The following is a 12,078-nucleotide window of genomic DNA, read 5'->3' as shown; positions in this document are numbered from 1 at the left end:
AGTAGTTGTGGCGCACGGGCTTAGTTGCTCCGAGGCATGTGGGATCTTCCCGGACCAGGGCTCGAACCTGTGTCCCCTACATTGGCAGGCGGATTCTTAACCACTGCACCACCAGGAAGTCCCAGTAGCATATTGTTTTATTCAGCCCTACTCTAATTTGACTACTACATTTTTTGTCGAGGTTTCTTTGGCAAACATGATGATAAAATTAGGTGCTGTTTTGAAGCAGATGGGTATTTAGGAGAATATAAGTCTTCTAATTATAGAATAGGAACATATCCCAATACATTCTTTCTCTGCTTAAAAGTAAGACTTATATGAAGAATTGAGCAGTTGATTCCTTTCTAAGTGGAATATTTTCCTGATAAAAATCTTACTTAATTTTAAAAGTCGAGTTAACTGGAACGTCCCATTCCCAAACCAAAGCATTACTTTAAACAACCCAATGTGTGTTTTTAAACATGGGTGTTTCCAGTTTTCACTTATTTAGTAGTAACTTTATTTTCAGGTACTGAGAAGCTTCAAGACTGGTTTGACTATGTAAACAGAATATACATATTTAATAAACCAGAAGGGCCTCCTTACTGATAGGGTGGCCACATTTTAGGATTTTACGTTAATTACCCCCTCTTGACAAGATAACATGAAAGAAAACTATTTGAGGGTTGGGATAGGTCTTTGCTAAAAATAACAAAGATTATTTTGAAAATAAGATGTTTTTCCTATATGTGAAAAGTATTACAGAATCTTTAATCAGTACCCAAAATGAAGCAACTGATGTGTGTATAGCTGTGCAGATAATTTTTCAGAGTAAGTCTAAAATTATACTGAAGTAATCTTGCTTTGTTTTTCTTGTAGGTTGCAGTGGAATTAGAAAATGTAAAATCAGAATCAGAGCTGTTAAAAAAACAACTGTCAAGTGAGAGACATACGATTAAAAACCTTGAATCATTGTTGGCTACAAATAGAGATAAAGAATTTCATTCCCATTTAACCTCCCACGAGAAGGATACAGAAATTCAGCTACTTAAAGAGAAGTTAACCCTTTCAGAAAGCAAATTGTAAGCGTCATGAATCAACTTATGTGAGGAAAATAGCTTGTCACAAATAATTTTTCAATATGAATAATTTTTTATAGATTTGTAGCATAAAACAAATGATAGAAAAATAGTGGAGGAACGAAAAAAATTTTGTTTTCAAAGTGTTGGGGGACTGGGGGATGGGAGTGCAAAGCAAAGTATTTTGATTACATGGCCGCTGCTTTGGGAAACTCAGGGGGTTTAGCTCAGAAGAGACATCATGTTTGGGCGTGTAATTTGTATATGTTCTCCACAGAGGTGGTACCCATGGAAGTGAACGAGTGGACTTTAGAAAAATACCTAAATTTGAGGACTGAAGAGAGAAGTCAGCGAAGGGGAGAGCATTTCAGAATGGGGAGAACTGGCTGTGTTTCATGCTATGAATTAGGAAAAAGACTTTGAAAAGGCCATGAAAATTGACCCTCATAATATTGATTACCTTTTAGGAGATTGATAATGGAGAAGTTTGGACATATTTTTGGAAGAAGGGAGGAAACATAGAGTAGATAGTATGAGTGGAATAATTAACTTTTAAAAGGAATTAGAAATATATCTCTTTCTGAGGTAGGAATCAAGAAAGAGCCAATAAAGATACTTTACTTTTTGATGTTACAATTCATGTCTTCTCACATTGGTATCTCCAGCATTGCTGCAGTGCCTAGCACATACTAGAAGCTTAGTAAATGTTTGTTAAATATATGAGATGAATGAAAAAGAAAACTTTGTGATAGAAGCTCCAGACGTTTATGGAATTATTGTTGGAAAGTCTTCTCTTTTTTTCATCCTTATATGTCACCTCCGTTTGTATTTATTAATAACAAAAACAAAAATCCATAGCACTTGATGCTATAAAACAGAATATTTATTATTTATTTGATTTTCTAAATTTGTTTTTAAGAAATAGTCAAAGCCGGGAAAACACCATGCTTCGGGCTAAAATGGCACAATTACAAACAGATCTTGATGTTCTGAAAAGGCAGATTTCAACTGAAAGATATGAACGGTAAGAATATATTTTTAGCATTGAACAGCGTTTTTATTTATTCCCTATTCTATTCCAAAAGGATTTAATATGGCTTACAAATAGCAAACTTTTCTTAGCATTAATATGTAAAATAAATTTCTTTGGTAATTCTTCCTAAAAAGGCAACAAGTGTTGTAGAAGATAATATCCCCACAATAAAGTAGCAAGTATTGTATGAATGTTTGCTGTAGCATTCCTCAGGACAAAATTAGGGCATTATTTCAAAGGATATAGTTAGGGAATCAGCAAGCTAGTAAGGATTCTACAAGAGCCCAAAACATTATGGTCCAATAGGAAATTCCAAATACAAATCATCATGAAAGCGATGATACTGATGATCTTAAGGGCACTTAACAAATATATGCCAGATACTATGTATGTATCTGATTAATCCTATTAACTATCTATTATTGTGCCTATATTGTTATTAAAAACTAAGGTCACGCAAATAGTAAATAGCAGAGCCAAGACTAAAATCCATATAGGTTTGTCTAATTTTAAAGCCTGTGCTCTTAATCTTTTCAATATATTCCCTACAGCTTAGGAATTTTTATAGACACTTATATTTCAGTTCATTTGCTTTATTATGTTGAAAATTTTAATCTCCAAGTGTTACAGACAGGAATGAGACCTGCTTTAACAGTTAAAATCCAAGTCTAATTTGTGAATCAACTTGTCAATTTACTTTTCTTCCATTATTCTTTCCTACTGTATTAATACCATAGGCATCAGCATTCCTAAGATTTCATTCTCAAATAGTGGTCAGATTGCTTATTTAGGTCAATATTTTGAGTTCTCTAATCTTATTCTTAACCATTTGCTTCAAAACTTTTAAGTGATGTGCAATTTGGATTATAGATGGAATTTGCTAGGAAATCAGTATTTGTGATTTCAAAGAGAAATGAAGCCTGAGGTTGCATCAGTGTCATGAAAGCAGTGTTGTTAATTTCTTGTTATTTAGAAGATCTATTTTCTGAATGTACTAAACTGTATATATGTAATGATTTTCATTTATTAATGACAACTGAAATTCTCTTCAATTCAAGGGTCCTAAACCAAGCCCTCTGTTGCCTAGGGTTATAGACTCCCTTAATTCTTCTCCTTTTTCCTTGCCCCTGGTCCCCAAAGAAACCTTGACCCACATGACCATGTCTTTCCTTCTGTTTACCATGCAACTAGATCTTGCATTTTTAAAGAGGCGATATTGTCCCTGCAGGGAACAATATAGATTCTTGGGGGAGAGGGAATGGCAAAGAAACCTTAGGTACTACAGTGATTTATGGCCCTCGGAAGGGCCACAGTGTATTAACAGTGTATCTATGTATTAAAATCTGATGTATTAAAATTGGACGGAGGGGGAATAATTTGGGGAGGGGCATCTAAAAAAGTTTTTGTAGGGGATTATAATGAAAAAAGTTTGTGAAGCACCCGTCTAGGTAGAAATCCTAGGTACTGAAGAGCTCAAGTCAGAAAGTCTGGGCCAGGGACTGTGAATAGCCCACAGTAGAGGTGGCAACACAGTCATCATGCTTTGTGGGGCAGACCCAGACATAACAGAAAGTAGATTATTTTACTTCTAACATTTGGGCGTTTTGAGACAGGAAGGAAGAGGACTAGATTTATGTGCAAGAAGAGGTGGGAAAGGTAGGGGCAGAGAGGGGAACCAACCAACTTTGAAAATCTATATTCAGAAGGGCTTTGAACAATCTCTTAAAGTACATATTCCTTTAATTGACATCTTTTATCCTCAACTTAGAAATGATATAAAGACATAGGATTTATTTATTTGTTTATGGCTGCGTTGGGTCTTTGTTGCTGCGTGGGCTTTCTCTAGTTGCCATGGCAAGCAGGGGCTCCTCTTCATTGAGGTGTGCAGGCTTCTCTATGCGGTGGCTTCTCTTGTTGTGGAGCACGGGCTCTAGGCGTGCAGGCTTCAGTAGTTGTGGCACGTGGGCTCAGTAGTTGTAGCTCACGGGCTCTAGAACGCCGACCCAGTAGTTGTGGCACATGGGCTTAGTTGCTCCGCGGCATGTGGGATCGTCCTGGACCAGGGCTCAAACCTGTGTCCCCTGCATTGGCAGGCAGATTCTTAACCACTGTGCCACCCGGGAAGTCCCTTCAAAGGATTTAAATTTAGTAGAAATACTAATTAATCAATTGAGTAGAAATTACTTAACAACAATAACAGGACCTTTTATTTGTTTACCACTTCTTGGTATAATCTCTTATTTTGTCTTTATTGACAGAGAACGAGCAATCCAAGAGATGCGTCGGCACGGTCTTCGCACACCACCCCTTAGTTCTACTCTGAAGTCTCCTTTACATTCTCCTGAACATACAAACTGATTATCAGAAAGGTATGTATGTAACACCAAGTACAAGCAAAACTTATCTCTGGTTATAAAAATTACAAGAGTTGTTTTCTGTGTGGGGGGAGAGGAGATTGCCTATAAAGGTGGTAGGGAACTTTCAGAGGTAATAGAATGTGCTGTGTCATGGTGGTGATGGTTACATGGCTGTATACAATTGTAAAAATTCGTTGAACTGAACGTTTACAGTCCATGTATTTTATTGTACATAAATTATACATTAATTAAAAAAGAAGACATCTGGGGACTTCCCTGGTGGTCCAGTGGTAAAGAATCTGCCTTCCAATGCAGGGTACGTGGGTTTGATCCCTGATCGGGGAACTAAGATCCCACATGCCGTGGGGCAACTAAGCCCATGCACCACAACTGCTGAGCTTGCGCGCCTCAGTGAGAGCCTGGGTGCCACAAACTACAGAGCCCTCATGCTCTGGAGCCCGCACACCACAACTAGAGAGAGGAAACTCACGCACCACAACTAGAGAGAAGCCCACGCGCCGCTACAACTAGAGAGAAAACCTGCACGCCACAACTAGAGAGAAGCCCATGCGCCACTACAACTAGAGAGAGAAAACTCACGCACCACAACTAGAGAGAAGCCCATGTGCCGCTCTAACTAGAGAGAAAACCTGCACGCCACAACTAGAGAGAAGCCCATGTGCCACTAAAACTAGAGAGAGAAAACCCACGCACCACAACTAGAGAGAAGCCCGTGCACTGCAAGGAAGAGCCTGCACGCCGCAACGAAAGATCCCGCATGCCTCAATGAAGATCCCACACGCCGCAACTAAGACCCGATGCAGATTTAAAAAAAGAGAGAGAGAGAGAAGACATCCACAACAAAAATTAAATGACAATGTATCACAGGGTAATATTTGATAAAGTGCCAAACTCAAGGTACAAATAACAGATAGTGAAAGTGTGGACAAAGACATAGAAAATATTATTTAATATTGAAAGCTAGATATTTTAAGATAAATTATTATATACATACAGAAAAGTGCTATATCATAGGATATACAGCTCAATGAATTTTTACAAACTGAACACACCTATGCAACCTGCACCCGGATCAAGAAACAAAACATGACCTCTCTTGGGTGTCCTTCTGGTCATAAGCCTTACTCTAAAAGTAACTGTCTCAGTTATTAAAAGCATAGATTTCTTTTGTCTGTTTCTGGACATTTTATAAATGAAATCATATATTTCTGGCTTTTTTCTCAATAGTACCTCTGTGACATTCATCCATACTGCTGTGTACTTGTAGTTGGTTCAGTCTTGTTGCTGTATAGTATTCCATTATGTGAACATACCACAGTCCATTTACTCATTCTGTTTTTGATGGGCATGTGATAATTTCCAGTTTGGGCTATTACAGATAGAATTATGATGAACATTCTAGTACCTTATGTTGGCGAACAGATGTGTGCATTTCTTTTGGGTATACACTTAGGGGTGAGATTGTCAGGTCACTGGACGTGCATGTGTTCGAGCTTGAGTAGTTATAGTAAGGCAGTTTTCCAGAGTGATTGTAAAGAGCTAGGACACATTTGGCTGAGGAAGGGTCAAAGTGATGTGCTCATTCATTGGAGATGGGAGTGAATGGGAAAGAAGCATGTCAGACCTAGGGTTTGAAAAGTAGATGACTGAAAAGTACAGGCTTATTGACAGAAATAGTAAAGTCAGTCCTTTTAAAAATTATTCATTTTTTGGCTTCTCTCAATAGAATTTTATAGGAGATAATTAAGCATTTCCTTGGTGACTTCAGAATCCTCATAAGAGTATTAGCTATGTTCTATTCTTTAATATACTGATGCCCCAGGGTTTATTGGTATTTGTAGGGCCTATGTTTAAATGATTCCTGATTGCTGTGCTTTTTGCTTTTGTGTTTGTTTATTTGACTAAAACATTTGACTTCCTCTTTCACTTTGAGGACCACTTCCTAGTGCTGGCAGCAGTCACTTTGTCCTCACAACTTCTAAGCTGCTGCATTAATTTGAATGTGATTAGATGGAGGTTCTGCTTCTCATTATAAAGCCTCTTGGCAGTTGTGACACAAGCATTTTTTTCATGCTTGATTCACAGCTGCATTTTAGATCAAGGGTTGGTAAACTAGGCCCCTGTAGGCCAAATCCACACCACTGCCTAATTTTGTAAATTAAGCTTTATTAAGCCACACCGATTTGTTTACATATTGTCTCAGGCTGCTTTTCTGCAGTGGCAGAATTAGGGAGTTGTGACAGAGACCCTGTGGCCCGCAAATCTGAAATATTTATTTACTAACTGGCCTTTCATGTCACATAGCCCCTGGAAAACTTATCTGTATACTTGTGAGATAATATGAGTGAAAAAGCAAGTAATTCCTTAGTTTATGAAAAGAGGCTTGACTCCCAGGGATCCCCAAACTATAATCTAAGAACCACTGGGGGCTTCCCTGGTGGCACAGTGGTTGAGAGTCCGCCTGCTGATGCAGTGGACATGGGTTCGTGCCCCGGTCTCGGAAGATCCCACATGCCGCAGAGCGGCTGGGCCTGTGAACCATGGCCGCTGAGCCTGCACGTCCGGAGCCTGTGCTCCGCAATGGGAGAGGCCACAACAGTGAGAGGCCCGCATACCGCAAAAAAAAAAAAAAAAAAAAAAGAACCACTGATCTAGAACATAGTGCTTTCCAGCAATCTCTAAAGCTGTAATGAATTAGAAAACTTTTTAAAATTATGATAAAATATATATAACATGAACTTTGCCTACTTTTTTTTTAAGTTTTTTTGATGTGTACCATTTTTAAAGTCTTTATTGAATTTGTTACAATATTGCTTCAGTTTTATGCTTTGTTTTGTTTTTTTTCTGGCCAGGAGGGATGTGGGATCTTATTTCCCTGACCTGGGATCGAACCCACACCCCCTGCATTGGAAGGCAAAGTCTTAACCACTGGACAACGAGGGAAGTCCCTCAACTTTGCCTTCTTAACTATTTTGTAAAGTGTACAACTCAGTGGCATTAAATTCACAATGTTGTACAACCATCACCACTATTTCCAGAATTTTTTATCACCCCGACAGAAACTCTGTATCTATTAAGCAATAACTCTCCAGTCCCCTGTCTTCACTTCCCTGCCCCTGATAACCTCTAATCTACTTTCTATCTCTATAAATTAGCCTACTCTAGATTTTCATATAAGTGAATTTATACAATATTTGTCTTTTTGCATCTAGCTTACTTCATTTAGAATAATGTCTTCAGGGTTCATCTGTGTTGTAGCATGTATCAGAACTTCATTCCTTTTCATCCCTGAATGATATTCCTTTGTGTTTATACCACATTTTGTTCTTTTGCTCATCAGTTGATGGACACCTGGGTTGTTTTCATCTCTTAGCTATTGTGAATAATGCTGCTGTGAACATTGGTGTACAAGTATCTGTTTTAGTCTGTTTTAATATCTTTTGTGAGTACCTAGAGTTGCTGGGTCATAAGGTAATTCTATGTTTAACTTTTTGAATACCTGCCAAACTTTTTCCACATAACTGTACCATTCTCACCAGCAGTCTAAGAGTTCCAGTTTTCCAAGTCCTTATCAACACTTGTTATTTTCCATTTTTTTATTATAGCCATTCTAGTAGATGTAGATTAGAAAATGTCTACAACCATTAACAAATTCCCAGAGTATCCTAATGATGTTGTTAATTGGTAGCACATTTCCATTCATATTTTCTAACGTTGTCACCAAAACTAATTTTAAGGGATTTCCCCATAAGTACCCAGAAATGAATATGAAATATTCATATCAAGTCGTATTTACAGTGTCTCTAATAGTTAACATATATAATCCAGTTTTGCTTTTACTGTTTTGATTATTGCATCTAAAAAATGCTCACTGAGAAAACATAAAATACAAAAGTAGAAAGAAGATAACCAAAATCACTTCTTTTTATATTTTTTTTATTGGAGTAAAATATACATAAGGTCAAATTTATCATTTTAACCATTTTTAAGTGTACATTTCTCTGGCAGTTAGTACATTCACACTCTTGTGCAAAAATCATCTCTACCATCAATCTCCAGAACTTTTTCATCTTCCCCAGCTAAAACTCTGTACCCATTAAACGCTAACTCCCCATTCTCCCTTTCCCCTAACCTCTTGCAATCACCGTGACAATTTCTGTCTCTATGAATTTGACTATTCTTTGTACCTTAAATAAGTGGAATCATGCAGCATTTGTGTTTTTGTGACTGACTTATTTCACTTACTATAATGTTTACAAGTTTTATCCATGAGGGAGGGAGTATGTGTCAGAATCCCCTTCCTTTTTGAGGCTGAATATTATTCCATACTATGTATATAGCACACTTTGTTTATCCATTCATCACTTGGCTTGCTTCCATCTTTTGGCTATTGTGAAAATGCTGCTGTGAACATGGATGTACAAATCAAAATCACTTTTAATCCTACAACCCAGAGAAAATAGCAATTAGCCATTTGGTACACTCCCTTCTTTTTAAAAAGAAAAAAAAAAGGTTTATTTATTTACTTTTTTTAAACTTTATTTATTTATTTATTTTGGCCGTGACACGCGACATGCAGAATCTTTGCAGGATCTTAGTTCCCCAACAAGGGGTCAAATCCGTGACCCCTGCATTGGGAGGGGAGCATGGAGTCTTAACCACTGGACCACCAGGGAAGCCCCTACTCCTTTCTTATGTTTAATTTGTAATAAATATACACACAAGCATAGACATACATGTATAATTCTAATAGAAATCATACTCAAAATAGTTTTTATCAGTTTTTTTGTTTTGTTCTGTTCTGTTCTGTGGGGTTTTCCCCTTAATATAGTTGCATACATTTATTCTTATCATTAAAAGCATTTTCAAAAATGCCATTTTAAAATAGTGATTTAACAGTTGATCACATGGATATTCCATAAATTATTTAATCATTCTCCTCTTATGGAACATATATCGATAGTTTGTTTCCAGCTTTTTTTTTCTTATAAACAATGTTTTACATCAGTATTTGACAACCTGCCTGATAATTTCTTCTTAAGTATGTCTTCCTCAATATAGAAAAAAATAATTACTTTCTCAGTGTTTCCATTGTGTGATTTTTTTATATTTTAATGTCTGTGTTTTTTAATTGGGAGGGTGGTTAGATAGCACGTAAGGTCAAAATACTTGGAAAAATATTTGACTATCCTTAACATGCTATTTTAAGACTCAGACAACATAATTTACAGTACTTGTTTGTAATTTTATGAAACCTATACATCATAGTATCCCTTCTTTTGAACGATTTTTCTCAATTAACATTCTATGTTACCCCATTCTTTTCACTGTGTATCATTCTTTCAGTACTCTTATACTTTGAAGTGCTTTTGTATAATAGTTTAAAGGGAATATCTTTTTGAAATATAGAACAATACTTCTTGACTATTAACTATAATTTGTGGGCAAAGATTTTATTAGAGATTATAATTTCAGTTAAAACATTACTGAATTGCAATTTTTCATGAAAGTACTGAGTAATTTTATCATTTTTTTCTTAATCCACCTTTCCCCTCCCCGCTTTTTCAGAATGATGGCTTTCATGAGTTGGCTATATGGATTTTTTTAAAGGACAGACAGTAATGAAATATTTGAAGCACTTGTTCCTGAAAATTATGAACATTGACACAAATTCTACCTCTGTCAACTTTTATTTAAATCAGTGAATATTTATGTAAAAATTTGGTTTAAAAGAGCTATATCCATGTGTATATTTTCATATATATGACAGAACAGAATATGTATGGATAGTGCTAATGTTATATCTGTATTTTTATTATTCCTGACTTAAATTACTTCTCAAAGTGTGTTTATACTGTGAATTATTATGATGTATTACTCACATTATGCTTTAATAATTTTTTTCTTAATGAACCATGATATATGTATATAAATATTCTCATTTCCATGCCTGTGTTTATAACCCATATCTTTAATACATTCACAAGGGATGATCAACTTTGATGCTATGCTGTCATGTTTAACTTTTTTCTTCTAAATGTAAAATTAATTATGCACCAATATGCTGTCTATCATTGAGGGGACTATATTCAGGTCTATTCTTATAATAGCAAAGGTCTTGATAAAATAATGGTTGCCATATATAATTTGTTATTGCCAACTAGAAGAACTGTGATAGAAAAGATACATTCATATATTATATACAATATACTATTTTGGCTACCACATGGACTCTTCACATAATATAAACGCTATCAAAATTAAACTAAAAGCTGTATTTAGAATTTTGTAAAACGATAGAACAGAAATTTGGGATACTTTTCAGTAAATAAAATTTATCACTGTACGAATCTAAAATTTTGAATACAAAAATATCAATATATAGGGTAAATACAGTAAAACATTTTGTTAAAATTCCATTATACATTCAATAATATCCAATTTTTTGCTTCTAAACCTGTGTGTTGTAATTTATCAGTCTTCCAGAATAGTATGTAAACACTGACCTGTTGTGGCATATTAGATAGAAAACAGCTTTTTACAGTGAATTTTCAAAGTTGTAACTTTAAAGGATTTAGATATATACAGATATTAATAAAAGAACAAAAGTACAAAATAGATTGTCATACAAAAACTAATCGTGTTTAAACCATACATTTGAAGAAAATCCTGTTCTTAATAGATTTCATTATGATCGAAAAAGAACTTAAAAACTAGCATTGGAAAATGGAAGACCAATTATTTATGATACATTTTATTTCCTCCTGTGGTTTAATAAAGTGGAGCTTATGTGTGAGTGTTTGTGTGTACCTGGGGGTGGACAGCACTCTTTTTCTAAAACTAATATTCCTTATATGTTCTCATTATGCCCTTTGCAGTAATTGTGTATTTGGTGTGATGTGGCTTACTTTTTCACCATCTATGTAATTTTATGTATTCTATCTCCTGTGTGTGAATTCATGTATTACAGCAAAATACAATAGAAATGGGACTATTTACAATGTCATATGGAAAATCTTTTAATAAATATATGTAAATAAAATTTTAAAATTTGTCCCCACCTTTTCCCCAAAACAACAGCAAGGCATATTTTGTTCAATATTTTATTTTTAATGTTTCTATAATTTAAAAATGTATAGTTTGCCATAATTGTTATTTTCATAACCATGATACAATTTTTTAAAGTAGTTTTATCTTGAAATACTGAATGTTCTGACCTTTTATAGATGTTTTTAATTTGTTTTAAATAATTTTAAATTATGGAGCTTGACATAGATTTTCCAATAAACTTTCCAGTCCATTTATTTTCTCTTTCTTAGAAATAATTTTGTATAATGGTAGCAATATTCTTAATTCTAAAGTTAAGTGTAATTTATTCAAATCAAATTTTATCATGGTGGGATATGGAGAAGTCTCTGAACTCAGATTCCAGGCACTTTCTTTTTTTTTTTTTTAACATCTTTATTGGAGTATAATTGCATTACAATGTTGTGTTAGTTTCTGCTGAATAACAAAATGAATCAGCTAAACGTGTACATATATCCCCATATCCCCTCCCTCTGCGTCTCCCTCCCACCCTCCCTATCCCACCCCTCTGGGTGGTCACAAA

The 12,078-nt window shown here is 35.3% G+C and overlaps 1 protein-coding gene across 7 annotated transcripts in view; it reads left to right on the top strand.

The window, feature by feature from the left end:
- CEP135 (centrosomal protein 135) overlaps positions 1-11,769 on the top strand; it is a 79,488-nt gene extending 67,719 nt beyond the window's left edge. For 6 of the 7 annotated variants that reach the window (XM_033425358.2, XM_033425357.2, XM_033425360.2 and 3 more), the window contains 4 exons: positions 859-1,061; positions 1,978-2,082; positions 4,350-4,460; positions 10,038-11,769. In XM_033425358.2, coding sequence (XP_033281249.2) covers positions 859-1,061; positions 1,978-2,082; positions 4,350-4,449 — 408 coding nt within the window. In that variant the 3' untranslated portion in view covers positions 4,450-4,460; positions 10,038-11,769. Of the gene's footprint in view, positions 1-858; positions 1,062-1,977; positions 2,083-4,349; positions 4,461-4,763; positions 7,113-10,037 lie in introns of those variants that run through there. The other variant, XM_033425356.2, reaches the window with a different exon arrangement.
- The last annotated feature ends 309 nt before the right edge of the window (positions 11,770-12,078 follow it).

Source organism: Orcinus orca, chromosome 4 (assembly GCF_937001465.1).
Source record: "Orcinus orca chromosome 4, mOrcOrc1.1, whole genome shotgun sequence".
NCBI classification, from domain to species: domain Eukaryota; kingdom Metazoa; phylum Chordata; class Mammalia; order Artiodactyla; family Delphinidae; genus Orcinus; species Orcinus orca.
Note: the sequence above shows the minus strand (reverse complement) of the source record. Positions and strands in the feature narration are given on the sequence as shown.